This window comes from Aythya ferina (genome assembly GCF_964211825.1).
Source record: "Aythya ferina genome assembly, chromosome: 26".
In the NCBI taxonomy this organism is placed as follows: Eukaryota; Metazoa; Chordata; class Aves; order Anseriformes; family Anatidae; genus Aythya; species Aythya ferina.
This window is the reverse complement of record NC_140324.1, coordinates 2,146,306-2,162,953: the sequence shown is the minus strand read 5'-3', so window position 1 is coordinate 2,162,953 and position 16,648 is coordinate 2,146,306. Positions and strand designations below refer to the sequence as shown.

Below are 16,648 nucleotides of genomic sequence, written 5' to 3'. Positions count from 1 at the left end.
GCTCTTGATGAGGTTTTTGTTTTTGCTTTGTTGTCAGATGTGTCACACGGTTCGGGGTAGGCGCTCGGAAATTGTACTTTTTTTTCTGCGTGCAGCTGATCCGAGACAAGGAAACAAATCAGTTCCTTTTAAATTTCATTTCCCCTGTCTTGTCCTGCTCGTTCCCCGCTGTAATTGGGCTTCCCTGCTGCAAGCGCTTTTTGGTTAGCTGTCAGGGGAATGTTCCGGCAGGGCATGTCCTGGCTCAGCACTCCGCATCCCGAGGAGCTGATCCCATCCGGCACCGGGCAGGAGCACGTTGCCTCCCGCTTGTGCCCGGCCTCCTGCTCTGGGGTAAATGGGTTATTTCCGAGGCAGGAGGAGTTCCTGCATAAAAACTTTTATTAAAGAGAAAAGCAGGGGCTGGGTGTCTTTGGTGCTCGAGGAGCTCAGCTATGGAAGTGCCCAGGGAGGGAGGCAGGGAGCACATTATGTGTGCCACCTCAGTGCCCCGAGGCCCCATCCTGCCGCCCCGGTACATTAAGCTCTCTCCCTTAATTTGTACAGGCCATGCTGTTCCTTTCCCTGATGAGTTTGTGCTCAAGTAAACGAGACAAAGGGCATGGGGAAAGCGTGGGGCATGGCAATGGTGCAGCAGAGCACGGTGTGTTACCGCCAACATCCTTCCCCCCCCAGCAGGGCTGGTTCCAGGGGGCTCCAAACGGCAAAGGGAGGTGTGGGGAGGTGCAGGACCCCGGCCCTGGGTGTCGAGGAGGGATTAGATGGGATTGCTGATCTCCGGCTTTCGATGCTGGCGCAGTGTGATGCTGCTGAACGCCAGCGTTTCAGCTCCCTGCGAAGAACTGTTGGGCTTCAGATGGGGTCTAAACCATCCTGAGGGATTCGTGTTGGTGTCAAAGCTTGCGTTGCTTTCCTAAAGCTCTTACAGACTCCATCCAACAAGCGGAATTTATCTCAGATTGCTTCATTTTCATTGCTCCAAGCTCTCCAGCAGCACCCTGGGCACTGCTGGCTCTGAAAGCAGCCGGGTACAGCTCCTTGGGAAGAGACCCTGCATCGCAGGGGGAGCAGCCCCCACACCTCCTCTGAGCATCTCATGCATCCTCTGGATGCTTCTCATCCCAATCAACTGGTGCTGTCACGCAGGGAGGCAGCGTGTGAGGCCCGAGCAGGTCACCCTGGGTGCCTGGGGCGGGCAGGCTGCAAGCAGCTGCCTTCTCGGGGTGGCTGTGGAGCCCTGCTGCTGCCCCTGGGGTTTCTCCTCCACCCTGCTCATGGCCCTGGTCCCGAGTGCTGCTCGCTGGGACCTAGAGCCGTGCAGTTCAGGTGTGAGAAGTTGAGGGGCTGCTCCCTGCTGGCCGGGTTGCCCTTCCTTCCATGCCGCCCTGGCTGGCTGCGTGCCGGTTCAGGTGCTGCTCTGAGCCGCATCGAGTTTTCTGGCATCTTCTCTGAGTCGCTTTTTTGTTTCCTGAACTTCAATTTTCTCAGCGGTGCCTTATGGAGAGTAACAGCTGTCTCTCCTGACGGATGTGTTTTGCTTCCAGCCTCTCTCTCCATCTTTCTCCCGCAACGCATCTGCTCCATGCGCACAGCCTTCGCCGCGCACAGCTCGTGCCCTAGCCCTCTCCCTGCAGGATGCGGGTCCCAGCCCGATCCCACAAGCAATCCTCGCACCCTGCCGGCAGCCTTCCCCTCCTCTTGTCCCAGCGGGTTGCTCAGGTGGCTCGTGCCCTCTTGCTCTTCGTCAGATGAGTGTGAAATCAGACCCAGACCTCCGGAGACATTTGGGGGGGCTCTCCAGAATCTCCCAGCTTCCAGCCGAAGAGCTGGCATGGTGTTTCTATTCCCGATGTGTTTTTAGTTGCAGTCACCGTGTGTCTCTCCCAGTAAACAACTGAAGCTTTTATTGAAGATGCAGCAGCCTCTCTGCTGGGCAGAGGAGCCCAGATAATTTCACCAGCTATTCGAGTCTGCTCCCACTGCTTCTCCAGTGCATACTGAAGCATTAAATATTTATAAGTTATAAATGTTTGTGTGATTATGCATATGTCTTACAAAGAAGTCTGCTCTGTCAGGTCTTACATAAGAGCTCTGCTTGGTTGTTTGTAAACTTCCTTAGGAAATTCTTCTTCAGTGGCTGGAATCACCAGCTTTAGCTGGTTTTGAGAGATCCTAGGGACTGTTTACTTGGCTTTATTTTTTAATTTATTCTCTGCGCATGAGTCAAACTTGAAACCCATGTTTTTACCTTAAACTCAGTATAGGTCACGGGCAGCAAGGACCAGATCTTCTGGTTTTTGGGAAGCTTTGCTTTTAGGCCTGAAGGATCGGTGAATTTTCAACTTTCTGACTTTGGGCATCACTTGTGTGTCCCAGCTGGCAGCACCTAGAGAGGCTGGGGGATGCAGGAGCCGCTGTGCTCCCGACCCTTCACTGCTGAGGGTGATGAAGCTGGTGGATGTACACGAGGCCCCTGCCCGCCCGTTGTGCGCCACTTACTGGGAGCGAGTTGTCAAGTGGATGTAAACGGGGGCGAGGGGCCTAAAGCTGCCTGAGCGACAAGTTGTTGGCACAACACATTGCATGAGAAGAGGGATGGGTTGTCTGATCCTGTGGAGGCTCAGGCTCCTCTGGAGGGGTAGAGCTAAATCCAGAGAAATCAGAGTTTGGGGCACAGAGGGGTTTGGGGAGTCCCCTCCCTGCCCACGGTGTGTGAGCACCCTGCTGGGATGGATGCCCAGCTGAGGCCGTGGACGCGTATGGAAAAAAAAAAAGAGGCGTTAAATCGGATGGGAATGGCCTGGCGTTACAGCTGAAGCTCTGAGGGGCAGCACGTGGGTCTGCATGGGGTCGAACAGAAGCAGTGTGTGGGTGAGGAGAGGAGCTGAAGGCAGCAGGGCAGGCGCGCATGAAGCACCACCAGCGCCCAGAGCTGCGCTTCCATCCCCGGCTTCTCCTTCTGGAGCTGCTCCTCACGCTCCTGAGTGCCCCCTCGTTAAGCTGCACCAAATCGGATAAGAATCATTTCAATTAGCTTGCTAAGTATTGAAACTTCCCCCGGCAGAGCTCCGCTGCCCCGCAGACCCGAGCGCCAGCTCTCGTGGCTGTGTATAACCCCGAAGCTGGAGCTAAATCAGTTTTTGCAAGGCCATCTGTCAGCTTGTTTGAGATGAGCACAGCCAAGCACCGGGTGCTGAGGACCCAGCAGAAGATTTTTTTTCATTTTCTGCCTAGACGGGTTGATTTCATAAAGCCGATTTTTCTCTTTGGAGAGGTTTTGCTGGTGATGCCCTTGGCCACCTGAAGCATCGTTCCTCCTGACAACCCCTGGCTCTCGCCCCAGCACCCTCCCGGTGAGCACGCCGCCGGTGTTGATTCCACACTTGGTACGTGTACAGCAGCAGACACTTACAAGCTGAGAACGAAAGCAGCTTGTGGTAATTATCACAAAATTAAAGATAATCTCCTGCTCTGGAATTGTGACAAAGTGCAGAAAAGAGATTACTGTGGCTCGTCAGCAGCGTGGGGCAGTCGGAGAGCGGAGCAGCCTGTGCCGTTCCCAGCCGATGCAGTGCTCAGCAGGGAGCTCCCAGTGCCCTGGCTCCCCTGCCTTTGCTGGACTTCGTGTTGAATGACCTTAAAATTGTTTGTCCTAGGCCCAAGATCTAATTTCCAGCTCAGGACCCAAGCGTGCGTTGTGCAGTGTCTGAGCTGGCGATGCCTGGCGGCAGCGATTCTCCGAGCTGAGCTGTGGTGTGGTCCCAGGGTGATGGGAGCTTTCACCCCCGGAGAGACAGAGGCAGGCAAAGCCTGGGGTCGGGGGGCTCACATTGCTGAGGGCTCGCATTGCTGACTGCTGAAAACACCCCGTAGACGTGCACTGTTTGCATTGGGGCATCCCCAGTTTGCCCAGGCCCATGAGATAACCTCAGCGCTTCTGCCTGAGCGCGATTCCATCTCCCCTGTGCCTGCCAAGGGTTTTTGTTGGTTTTATTCTGCTTCCCACTCGAAGTGTTTCCTGAAATATACCCGAATCGCTGTTCTCAGCTGCAGAGCAGCGTGCTCTCTTACGCCTGACTTCTTGCTCAGGTTCCTTTGGAAACAAGCCCTGAAGCATCTCTGCTTGTGTTTTAGGAGGGCGAGCGGTTGCCCCGGTTAAACCATCCTAAATCCTCTTTGGCCAGCTGGGGAGATGCTGAAGTAGCAGAGCCTTGGGCTGGTTCCTCCAGGGCTTTCCCTGCTCTCTAGCCTGAAGGACTGGACACCTCCCACTGCCCCCAGCTCGACCAGATATTCCTCTCAAGCTGGAGGGCTCGTGTGCTGACAGGGGTGTAACCCACCCCTCACCCTCGAGTGGGGAACGGTCAAGGGCTCATGAAGAGCCCCGCTTCTGCACGGCCACAGCTCTCGAGTTTTGCTCCCTGGCCTCTTGCAAAATGAAGCCCCTGCTGCAGGCCTGCAGGTTGCACAACCTCCTCCTGGGCGGGCAGCTCCTCGCCTTCCTCAGCAGCTCCAGGTCCTCGCTCCTGTTCCTGAGGGGCTCGGGCTGGAGCCGCAGGACCCGTGTGTGGCTTTGCCGCTTCCTCCCCGGTCACCAAACTCCTCGCAGCGCTTGCCACGGCCGGGGCAGGGGAGCAGAAGCTGGCCTCATGTCGGAGGAGGGCTGTGGGTTATGGCTTGGTGCTTCCAGCTCTGGTCACGTATCTGAAAGCTTCAGGCAAAATGCTGTTTTTTTTTGCCCTTCGCTGTAATGGAGAAGTGGTGGCTTCTCCCAAAGGCAGGGGTAGAAATAAATGATGGATTTGATTTTGTGATATATTTGGACCTCGTGTTCTATAAATAGGTTCAATTATCGATATGCTTTGTCAAGGGCCTTCTGAGAGGCTGGAAAGCAGCTCCGTAAGTGTCTGGGCCGCTGTGTGTAACCGCCTGCGGCGTGGCGTGGGCCTGTTGCTCGCAGTGCAGCAGGGATTAGGAAGAGCTCTGTACTGAAACCTCAGGGAAAAAAATATTGCTAGGAAAAATGGTGCACCTTTGTGCTGCTATAAATTGGGTGAACCCAATAACTTCAGGTTCCTGTGCTACTGAAACTGAAAACCGAGCAAAAGCAGCTGCTTTAAAGGCTTTCCAGCTTGCTTGAAGGAACAAAGCATTAGGCTATTGTCTGAGTAGTTTTAATCTCATGTGACTACTTTTACTAATGCTCTCCCTTTTTCTCCTCAGGTCTGGCACCAAAGAAAGCAGCCATCACTGAGGTGAGATGCTCTTGAAAATCCTGTGCTGAGAAATGAGAACGCAGAGCTCTTGAGAATGCCTCCACATGACTTTTTTGAACAGGGCCAGGTTTTAAAATACATTTAAGTTTACTGAGAATTTGGTATTGGTAAGGTTATTTGGGAGACAGAAAATTAATGGCAGCTCTCTGGTGTCTGTGTGTTGGTGTGACCACAGCCACAGAGAAATGGGAAGGGATTTTGCCCTCCCTGTGGCCAGTTTGGGCCGTGGCTCCGTGACATCTGCCTGTGAGAGGCTGGATCTGGCTGGGGACACTTCTTCCATACCGGCACCTGGAGCTCCTCCTGTCTCCAGATGGAGACTCCACATGTTGGGCACCTCCAGGGCTCTGTGCTGGGTCTCGTCCCCTTCTGGGAGGGGGCAAGGTGGCTGTAAAGTAGGGAGCCCCGAGGTGGGAGCATCTTGAGGGACTGATTTTCTGCACATCTCCAGGTCTCAGGTTGCTGAATCACTGGTACCTTCTGGAGAAAAACTCTTCACAGTTGGCAGCAGGGAATCTGGTGGGAGGATCTGTGGCTGAAAGCTGTTCCCTGAAGCCCACACTTGTGGTTTAGGGCACCGTGTTCAAATGGTTTTTGTTTTATCTGATTTTCTGACATAGCCCTTCATATTTCTCACCTGAGATGCTGAACGTTAGTATACATGAATAGAAAACTCTTCCCCTAAGCTGCCAGAAATGTGGCACTTAATTCTTTTTGACTACCCAGAAATATGCGTAGTAGAAAACTCAAATCCTGTAAAAGTTAATTGCTTTTTTTCAACATACAAATAGACCCCCTTTTTCTTGCCCTGGAAACGCAGGAAAAGTAGAGTGAGGGGCTGTGGAAGAGACGTTAGTTGCTGATTTTCTTACAGCCATGATTTCCTAACCAATGCCCACCTCTGTTAATGCGTTGAGGATGGTGATGAGCCACAAGGAGAGGTGGGACAGTGCAGCTTGGGCTTGCGTGTAAGAGGATGCAGCTCCCTGGTTCGAAGCTGCAAGGAAATCTTTGCTGCTGATCACACCTCCTTGGAGAAGGAGTGTTTGGATGCGAGCTTGGCTGTGCTAAATGTTTAGAACAGAGTAGGAAGTGAGGCTCTGAAGGAGAAATCAGGCTGCCCCTTAGTTGCAGAAGTACAGGCAGCCTGTCCAGAAATAGCTGCAAGCTCCTGATTAGAAGCTAAAACACAAAGAGCTTCTGTAGTCTGAACAAAATTATACACTGTCTGCTGTAGACATCAGTTCTGAGAGATGACTGTGTGCAGTGCTTAGAGAGAGAGCGATATAATGTTGTCACTTGGGAAATGACCTTGGGTCTCGCTGCATGCTGCTTAAAGTGCATCCAAGGCCTGGCTGTTCCGTAATGTAACAAAACCCCAAAAGTCTCTGGTGCTCGCTGACCGTCGCAGCTATCTGATGGGCTCTGCGGTGCTGGGGCAGGGGTGGGACACTGCCCCGTGGCACAGCAAACAAGTCCCAGCCCTGGGGCTGCATCAGGAGCTGTGTCCAGCCTCACCAAACGTGGTCACATCAGGTGGTTAAAAGGGTACAGCTGCCATCTGCTCCCTCCTGGATCAGCAAAAACGGCCTGGATGGACTCAGAAGTAGAGGAGGAGATGGGGTAGGAGGAGATTTGGTCTCCCTCTGAAGTGCTGGCACCCCTACAGCGTTTCTGTAGACTCTGCAAAACTTCAGGAAGAGCTGTTTTTGCAGTTCACCCTGTGTGGGCTTGTCCTTTGAACTGTTAACAAATGAGATCTTGCTTAAATGGATTATCTCCGTGTGAACACAGGAGTGGGGTTGCGTTATCCGTGTTATCCGCCTTTTATTTCTCAAGTCAAGTGTGAGGCGTTGGTATGAAACCTGAGGGCATGGGATTTTTCAAAAATATGCTTCTCGCAGTTTGATTTAATACATCCCTATTTTTAATCGATGAGAAACCAAAGGCAAGCAACCGGGGAATCCTGGCAGCTGGGAGGCAACGCTGACCTTTCCTGGCTCAGGGTCTGTGCCCCATTAGTACTGAGGGTGTCGGGTGGAGCGGCTGGGTATTCTCACCCCTCCTGTCTTGAAGGATGAATAAATAATTCAGACAGCCTTGTTAAAAGCTTGCCAGTGCCAATTAGACCTGGTTGCAGATTTTTTCCACAGTAGTAGCGATCGCTCCATGCTTTATGGTCGTGGTGATGTGATCCAGCCTGTGCTGTTCTGCCTGTTGGTGTCAGCCGGGTCACCTGCTCTGCTGGGAAGTCACCGTGCCCTTTCGTTGCAGGGACCATCGCTTCCAGGACAGCCTGGCCAAGGAAAGAAGATAGGCCATCGAGGTGTTGATGCTTCTGGTGAAACCACTTACAAAAAGGTTTGGTTTTGGGGTGTGGGAGGGCGGTAGCGATGTCAGTGGTAGGCTGAGAAGCTGGGGCCAGGAGTAGAAATGGCACAGCTGAGCTTTCCTGGTTTAGTTTGTTAATAGCTACCAATCTGATTTAGGTTTTATGCAGCACCCTTGGACTGTGTAGTCTTGTAAACTACAGACCTTCTGAATCCACCTATTCAGGAGTCAGCTGAACTTGTTTAGTGGTGTATGCTGCTCAGGATGACCCAATGGAAGTCACAGACTTGGCTGTATTGTAATACAGGGAATATTTTTGTTCTAATCTGCTGGGAAATGCTCACTGACGGCTCTTTCCTTTCTGCCAGACCACTTCATCCACGCTGAAGGGGGCCATCCAGCTAGGGATTGGATATACTGTCGGCAATCTGAGCTCCAAGCCGGAGAGAGATGTCCTGATGCAGGACTTCTACGTGGTGGAGAGCATTTTTTTCCCAAGGTAAAGGAGACAGGGAAACAAAATGGACGGATGATTTATTTCTTTTCCTCTCGCTGATTTTTCAAGAGAGCTTCCATCTGTCTTTAGATCACAGAGATGGATGCTCTGAATGTTTTAAATATGCATCTATTTCATACAAACATAGCAGTGGGAAGTGTTAGATTCCGCAGAACACTGACTTGCAAGGAAGCACAATGTAAGGTACAGTGCTGTATGGCTGGGTTTGTTAGTCTTGCTGTGTGCTTTCTTTCTACCTGTCTGTAGAATTTTTATCTCAAACACGGTATAATGTCAAGGGGGAAGCTCATTCTGGGAGCTCTTTAACTCTCTGTAACAAATCTCATGAAAGCTATGTTCCCTGTTAAATGCATTCAGCTTTACAAGCGGCTATTCCTTGCAGTCTTTGGAAATAGGTTTTGGCAGATAATTTTAAACCGACTTTCCTGTTGTTCTGCCACAGAAGAAAGCTGTTTTGTTATGGGTGGCTTTTTTTCTTTTTTTGTTCCTAAGAGGTATTTTTGCAAGGCTCAGTTTCATATACAGCAGCCTCGATGTGGCCGTACCCATCTGTCGAATGGTGATACAAAGGGTCGCTCATCTGTAATGTCTGTTTTGTGCAGTGAAGGAAGTAATCTTACCCCGGCTCACCATTACGCTGACTTCAGGTTCAAAACCTATGCACCAGTGGCTTTTCGGTACTTCCGAGAACTCTTTGGGATTCGTCCAGATGATTATTTGGTATGGATATATTTTTCTTTCTTCCCCATTTTATTCGAGATGATCTGGAGCAATACAGCAACTCTGCCCCTAAATCAAGGCTGTCAGCTCCTCTTGCCTAAAAGGGACAGAGAAGAGCCAAGGAATCTCTCTGATCCCAGCAAGGAGTGGGAACAGGCTGTGGCTTTAGGGGGTTCTGTTTTGGAGGAGATCCAGTGACTGTCCCAGTAAGAGCAGCACCACTCAGCCAAAACCCTCGTTTGCTCAGAGGTAGCTGTTAGCTCACACTGGAGGGAGAGGAAATGATCTGCTTTAAGTGTGTGCTGCTAAGCTGGGTTACAGGGTTCCCTCTCTTGCTGGTGGTGACAATAACTTGCTGTGTTTACAAGCAAAAGGGGTTTGTGTTCGGCTGGGTGCAACCCTGTAATGTCCCCTGGGGCTCTGAGGACAAAGACGGGAATTTGTCCTTGTGCACTCACTTGAGAACTATGTGAATGTAGCTATGTTAATCATCTTATGAAGACGGAATAAAACACAGCTTGTTCTTGTGCTCAGAAAGCTCCTTGGAGCTGTTTTCTAAACTACCTAGTAATACAAGCTGGTGAGGCTTGGAGTGCACTGGGGTTAAATTTGGTCCCCCTGCATGTTTGTGACACCCCGCTCTTTGGAGCAGGACACTTGTGGAACTGGGAAGGAGGACACATTAAATGAGTGCATGCCCTCCCCCTTCTGATAGCCATTTTTTTCTGACTTCAGCAGTAGGCAGGGGTAACCATAGCTGAAAACACACAAGAAGAAACAAGTCTGTGCCATTGCACGGCTTGACAGTAACGGCGCTCCCCATCTGTGCCATCTGAGATAATGCTGGCTGATTTGATGAGTGGCTCAAAACCCGGGTGAGGCAAAGAGCCTGCCTCAGTTGCAAAGGTCACAGCTCTGATTTGTTGCTTCTGTTTCCCCTGATTCTCTCTTGCCTGCCACAGCAGCAAATGCCTTTAATTATGCATGAGATAATTAACTTGATAAAGTCTTGGATCATTAATCTGAGCAGTGCTGAAAGCTGTTTTCAGTGTGTAATGATGAGCATTTAATTTATTGCTCTGATTATGGCCCTTACGTACCCCTACCTTCCTCTCCCCATCCTACCTCTTGCTGTGGCAGCTCTGACACGAGCTGCCCTGAACCTGCTCAGCCTACGCAGATACCCTGGGGTTGGTCCCTCGCTGCAAAGTGCACGTCCACACTTCTGCTTTCTATTTCTCTGCAGCTGCTAGGCATGTCCTCAACCGAGGACCTGCTGTTTGCATCCTGTTATCTAGCAATGTCCTCCCGATGCGGCACCCCCTGCTGTTCTTAGCGCTGATCCCTCTCCTTGTTTGGACACCTGGTCCCATCCTTTTCATGCGTTTCCAACAGACTGGGGGTGAGATGTGGCTGTAAAACACATCTGTAGCAGGGGAGCACGAGGGCAGAGGAGGCTGCTGAGAACAGCCAGTGCATCGTGTTCCCTCCAGCACGGAGATACGCGGTGCCCTCAGCAGACTGTCATGTCTCTTAAAATCCTATCTTTCTGTCTGCGCTTGCAGTAATGTGCTGAAAGAAGCCTAAATGTGGTACGCACGTACATGCACAATGGGAAAAGATAAGATGTCATTATGAAGCCTGGATGTTACTGAAAGCAGCAGATTAGCTTGATTCTGAACAGTTGGGATGCTCTGAACTGTAATCTCACTCTCTAATTGTAAATTGTCCATCAGCTTTGCTGCTTAGACCTAGCCTATAATGAAAATAATTCCCTTTAAAGCTTTGCTACCCCATAATCTCACAACGAGGCAGTGTGCTGGGGAAAGAACTCAAGGGCCTAGAGCTCGGTGTGCAATGAGCTGGGGCTAAAAACGTCATCTTTTTTTTTTTTTTTCTTTTTTCTTTCCCTTTTCCTCCCTAGTATTCATTATGTAACGAGCCTCTGATAGAGCTGTCAAACCCTGGTGCCAGTGGCTCTCTCTTCTATGTCACCAGCGATGATGAATTCATCATAAAAACTGTGATGCACAAGGAAGCTGAATTCCTCCAGAAGCTCCTTCCTGGCTACTACATGGTGGGTATCACTCAGCTCCTTGGACCTGCGTTTGTAGCGGCAGCTTTTTTCTCCCAGGTGCTGCACAGGGCACGTCACCCACCCCAGTTTCTGGAGGCCTGCCCACCCTGTGCCACTGACAGCATCAACAGTCACAAAAGCCAGTCCCAGAAGCACAAATCCTGCCAGTTATTTGCAAGCTCTGTAGGTAAATTTGGGGGGGTGGAGGGAGGTGACTGTGAGCTTGTCGACAGCTTCTGGCCTGAAAATGGTTTCCCAGCCGTGTAAGGGTGCCCTTTTCCCAGCACTAGCTCTTTCTTTGCTTGGCACCGTGCCTCTGCCTGGCTTTGAGGATGGTTGCTGACTGCAGTAATGCAACCAGCTTGGTTTTATGGGGTAACCACTGCTGCCCCAGGTACGTCCCACGCGTGCCATTGAACAGTTACTCTGAAAGCAGCTGTCAGTTGTTGTGGCTCCTGCTGGCTGTGATACCAAGCTCAGGAATCCTGCAGTACCAGCCAGCTTAGCACACCCAGCCTGCTGCAGGTAGCTGTAACCTAAATCTGAGCGCTAGCAAGCTGACGTACCGAGGCCCACTCGCATGGGATGACAAGCAGTAAATCAGAACCAAAGCCCAGCACCCAGAGAGGCATATAAACCAGGAGCTGCCTCCCTGCACAACTGTGCTGCAGGATCCAGCTTCATACCTAAGGGCACTGCGATTCCCTGAGGAGCACCCAGGGATTTGTTTGCCATGGAGGTGCCGAGGAGAAGGTCGTGTTTATGGCAGGTGATGTTAATGCTGCCCCATCTGTGTGCGCGTTGCAGTGGGTTTGATTTATGTGTTTGTACACTCTTCTTTCTGAAAAGACTCATCTTGCTCTGCACATTGGGGAAAACTTGCTCGAACGATGCAGGGTCTGGGTTGTGGTGTGTATCTGGCAGCCAGCTGTGTGATTTTGGAAGTGGCAGTGAAGTTCCTGGAGAGGATGAGCGATTTTGGAAAGCATTGCAGTTGTCTAATGTACAAAATAAATGGGAAAGGAGCTGCACTGTGGTCCTGAGTTCTGCAGTTGCCCTGGCTAGCAACCAGGTTAAAGAATTACACGGAGGTGCCTGTCTGTGCCGAGGGACGTGCTGCTTGTAGCACTCACACGTCTGTGGTTACTGTGGTGCTAACACACACTGTTCTTGGGAAATCCATCCAGTGTGAACAGACTGGGTGAAAAAGGAAGCGGAGGGGTCTTACCTGAGTCACTTTAAAGCTGGGCAAGAGCTGTTTGCATTCGATCTCGGCTCCTTCTGTTGCTTTTCGCTTGCGCTGTGCTGAACAGCACACTCACAAGGAGGGCTCGCTTGTGAGTCCAGCTAGGTGAGGTGAGATGTGGGGCATGAAATTGTAATGCAGTTGTGCTTCTCCCATCTGTCAGAGAATCTGTCAGGCCCGTCCTTCCCTTCACAGCATGCGGAGATGTTCTGTTTCCTTCCCAAATTTCTTCCCAAAGCTGAACAAGCAATTCGTGTCTGTCACGTCGTTCCTAATAATGCAGCTGCCTAAAAAAAGGACATGATAGCAGAGCAGGATATCCGTGCTCTCTGGCCAACTGTGTTTTTATAAAGCAACTCTCCAGAAGGAGGAGGAAATTGATGTTGTTTTGTTTAAAATTTAAAAAAAGTACTGTGTCCCTGGTTTATTCTGGGCCAGAGAACGGCTCTTGATTTCTGACACTTCTGAAGAGATGAAGATAGCTGTTATTTTTAAACTTGAAGTTCCCACTTATTTATGTTTTTCTCTTCCAGTTTGGTTTCCCTTTTTTAGCTGCTGTTGATGGGGAAAGCAGGGAATTTCCGGACTTGGTTATTTGCCCAGAGAGAGATGAACATCTCATTCCCTGTATTCAAGGCAGAGTGGTATTTTCAGGTCCTAAAGCCACTGCAACACAAGGGTTTGTCAGATGTGTGCAGTAAGCTCTGATGTAAAGTTCAGAAAATCTCTAGGTGAAGAACCCCTAGTCTGTCTGCTCCAAGATCCACTAATGTGCTCTGTGTTGAAAACAGCAAAAACAGCAGGAATCCTCTTCAAAATGAACCCTGCTGATGCTTTTTCCAACCCCATTTCAGAACCTGAACCAGAATCCACGGACGCTGCTGCCAAAGTTTTATGGACTGTACTGTGTGCAATCAGGGGGCAAAAATATCCGCGTGGTGGTGATGAACAACATTCTGCCTCGCGTGGTAAAAATGCACCTGAAATTTGACTTGAAAGGCTCAACCTATAAGCGCCGGGCATCCAAGAAGGAAAAAGAAAAGTCCAGCCCCACATACAAAGACCTAGACTTCATCCAAGACATGCCCGAGGGCCTGATGTTGGATGCAGACACCTTCAGTGCGTTGGTGAAGACGTTGCAGCGGGACTGTCTGGTAAGGAGGGGGCAGTTTGGGGAGCAGATTAACAAAGCCTGCGGCTCTCAGGCATGAGGAAGAGCATATGACTGAGAACCTTACTAATCTGCTAACCCCAAAGCAGGATAAGTCCTCTGCTGCTCTTTACCCTGAAGGCAAAGCAGTGGAGTTGGATCTTGTGACAGTCTCCAAGGACTAAGCCCGTGTCCTTCTGCCTGATGCCTAAAATTGCAGCATTCTTGCCAGTTGTAGCTGGGCTGTTGGGAATAAATATATTTTTCTTATGCAGTGTGCAACAGATACCTGGTACAGCAATGTTACTTGTGTGCCCTCAGCCCTTTGGGTTGTGGAAATTCTATGCAGACAAGTTCAAAAATGTTCAAGCTCTGGCAACGGAGTTGTTAGCATAAACGTGGACGGGCTGTTCCATGCTTTGGGGTCTGTGCTTTGTTTGAACTGCTGGCCTGATGTTTTGTCTTTATTCTCATACCCGATACTAATTTGTAGGTGTTGGAAAGTTTTAAAATCATGGACTACAGCCTCCTGCTCGGGGTTCATAACATAGACCAGCAAGAACGGGAGCGGCAGTCCGAGGGAGCCCACAGCACGTCGGATGAGAAGCGCCCCGTGGGGCAGAAGGCACTTTACTCCACAGCCATGGAGTCCATCCAGGGGGGGGCTGCCCGGGGGGAGTCCATAGACACAGACGACACGTAGGTGAAAACCTGGTCCTCTTGTGCTGCTGCAGGGGCGGAGGTGGAGGCTGGAGCAGGAAATCCCTGACTGAGGCCCTTGTGGGCCATACGGGCATCTCTCCTGGGGTTATGGCCCTGCTGCCTTCAGCTGTCCCAGCGGCCGTGGTGTGTGAAACCAGCTGCTCTGGTTTCGGTGGAGTCACAGTGGAGCCAGGAAATATTTGGCATTTCAAACAGCATCCTTAATTGCAGTGCCTGCATGCTACCTGCATGCTTTTGTTGTGTGCTCGTGCTGGTGGTGCTGCACCTTTGACTGGTATTAGTGGGGATGGCACTGGGAATGTGTTCATTCTTAAACATCTGCTGCCCTAACAGGCAGGCAGTTCATGCTGTCTTGGGTCCTGAGAATAAAATATTGTCTAGCTAAGAAAAAAAACATGGTGCTTTCTGGCCCAGATAGAGGTGTTGGCATGCAACACAGATCCTGTGCTGATATTTAGTGATCTGAGCAGCCCGTAGCTCTGGGTCGGTAGGTGACTTGCTGACAAAGGGACTGCAGGTTTTGGGTTGTCTGACCACCACATCACAGGGTTCTGCTTTCAGTGCTGCTGCTTGCCCTTCCACAGGTCTTGCTCGGGGTGTTACAGCTGGTTTTAAGGCCATGCTCACTGGGGTTTTGTCTTACCTGCAGGATGGGAGGAATCCCAGCAGTGAATGGCAAAGGAGAGCGTCTCCTGCTCCATGTAGGAATCATAGATATTCTTCAGTCATACAGGCAGGTATCTCTGCAGTCATCTATCCTCTAAGTGTGTTAACATCTATTTTAATGCTGAATGAAAGTAGGAAGATTTTCCTCTCCTGAAGAGTTTGATAATGAGTAGGCACGCTACCTAAAGCTGTCTGTTGATGCACGTTGGGGGCTGTGGATTTTGTTCTTGTCCTTTAAACAGCTGGTGACACAGAGCCATTTTTTAAAGGTATAATGAGAGTAAGGTAAGGTAAATGCTCATAAAGAAGTTCCCTGTCTCAGTGCCTGGGACAGACAGCATATATCCAGGGGTGGAGGGTGATTTTCTGCCCCTCTTACAGCCCCACGCCTCCTTCCCTGGAGGGTTCCCAGGCAGTCCTGACCCAGCTGCCGAGCTGACAGTGTGCTCAGCTGACCTCTTGGCTGGAGGAAAGCTGCTCTCCAGACGAAGATGTCATTAGCAGCTCAGCGATCTCTCTTGTGCAGAGTACAAAAGGTGTCTTAGACATGGAGTACATGCCTGCAGCTGATTCTTTCTTTCTCTCTGCTTCTCCCCTTAAATTAGGTTCATCAAGAAGCTGGAACATACCTGGAAGGCCCTTGTCCATGATGGGGTGAGTGTCTGTACAGAGGCAGGAGTTGTCCAGGTCTCAGCAGGGTTACCTGCTTCAGCTTCATCTATGCTACTTGGTGCCAATTACCTCGCTATTTATAGTGCCTGAACTGGTACAGCTGAAGCTGATGAAAGGAATAGTTCTTGCCTCTTATGCCTCCACAGCGGTGTAGTACCACTTATTCCCAATCAGGTTCTCTTGCTCACTCCACCTCCTCTCATGCTTAGCTGTCATGCCACCAGCTTTCCTCCTCTGCTCCCATCTGTCATTTTCCTCCTCCCCACAATACCAGGAGCTGTATGCACAGGGCATGTGCCTTCGTGTATGAGTTGAGGAGCCCTGCGTTTGCTCTTTGGTGACTGACTGCAGTTCCACTTCAGTAAGCTGCCTGCTAATAAATCCCTTTCAGTGTTTCCTTGCTGTCTTGTCCCTAGCAGCAGCCAGATGCGTGTTTACAGAAGAGCAATCTCAGCTGTGAAAAACTCTTCTTCAGCATTGCATATCCGACCTTCCCTTAAAATATAAGGCAAAGGAATCGTGTAGATGCTAAGTCACAGGAGCACAGTTGAACATAGGAAGCAGAGACGGCTCAGTTTTACTATTTAAAACAAAAAGTGCAAAATATTTGAAATGTATGGGGACCCCTGGCTGAATTTTGGTGTCCGTGTCATTAGCAATTATACCCAGGTGTGCTTTGAATGTCAACCAGCAAAGCCAGAAGAAATTCCATATATGTAATCAGGTCAATATTTGAAAAATCCAGAAAGTCTATAAAGAAATAAAATCACCAAAATCCATTATAAAATTACAGTGAGAATGTAATCAAATGCAATCAAATCAAAGGCAACGCTTCAGGCTTATTTATAGCATTAATCAGATCATTTCAGTTAAGCCTTTCCATTTTAAGGATCTATGAGTGCTAAATGTTGGAATAAAAAAGATTGCATTGGCTGTTATAGAAATTCTGCCTTGAGGGGTAATTTTAAAATGAAACAATTGCTTCTTGCCTTTGTAGGACACAGTGTCAGTACACAGACCCAGCTTTTATGCAGAGAGATTCTTCAAATTCATGACCAACACGGTGTTTCGAAAAAATTCCTGTAAGTACATGGCCCAAGAACTGCTGTCCTTGTGATATGGGAGAGTCAGAGCCTTATCTCCATCCCACTGCTTGCGTCCACATGGAGAGTTTCTGGGCAGGAATCTGAGAAGGCTTTTCTACTGTAATATGAAGCAAAGCTGGGGAGCTGCAGAGCCCTTGGGTGTCACAGTTTCTGTGGCCTGCCAA

At 50.1% G+C, this 16,648-nt stretch overlaps 1 protein-coding gene across 6 annotated transcripts in view; it reads left to right on the top strand.

The window, feature by feature from the left end:
- Positions 1 to 16,648, top strand: part of PIP5K1C (phosphatidylinositol-4-phosphate 5-kinase type 1 gamma) — a 43,302-nt gene that overhangs the window by 13,681 nt on the left and 12,973 nt on the right. For all 6 annotated transcript variants that reach the window (XM_084498633.1, XM_084498632.1, XM_084498634.1 and 3 more), the window contains exons 2-11: positions 5,224 to 5,255; positions 7,551 to 7,637; positions 7,976 to 8,106; positions 8,727 to 8,844; positions 10,769 to 10,921; positions 13,022 to 13,321; positions 13,811 to 14,016; positions 14,690 to 14,773; positions 15,312 to 15,360; positions 16,376 to 16,460. In XM_084498633.1, coding sequence (XP_084354759.1) covers positions 5,224 to 5,255; positions 7,551 to 7,637; positions 7,976 to 8,106; positions 8,727 to 8,844; positions 10,769 to 10,921; positions 13,022 to 13,321; positions 13,811 to 14,016; positions 14,690 to 14,773; positions 15,312 to 15,360; positions 16,376 to 16,460 — 1,245 coding nt within the window. The remainder of the gene's footprint in view (positions 1 to 5,223; positions 5,256 to 7,550; positions 7,638 to 7,975; positions 8,107 to 8,726; positions 8,845 to 10,768; positions 10,922 to 13,021; positions 13,322 to 13,810; positions 14,017 to 14,689; positions 14,774 to 15,311; positions 15,361 to 16,375; positions 16,461 to 16,648) is intronic.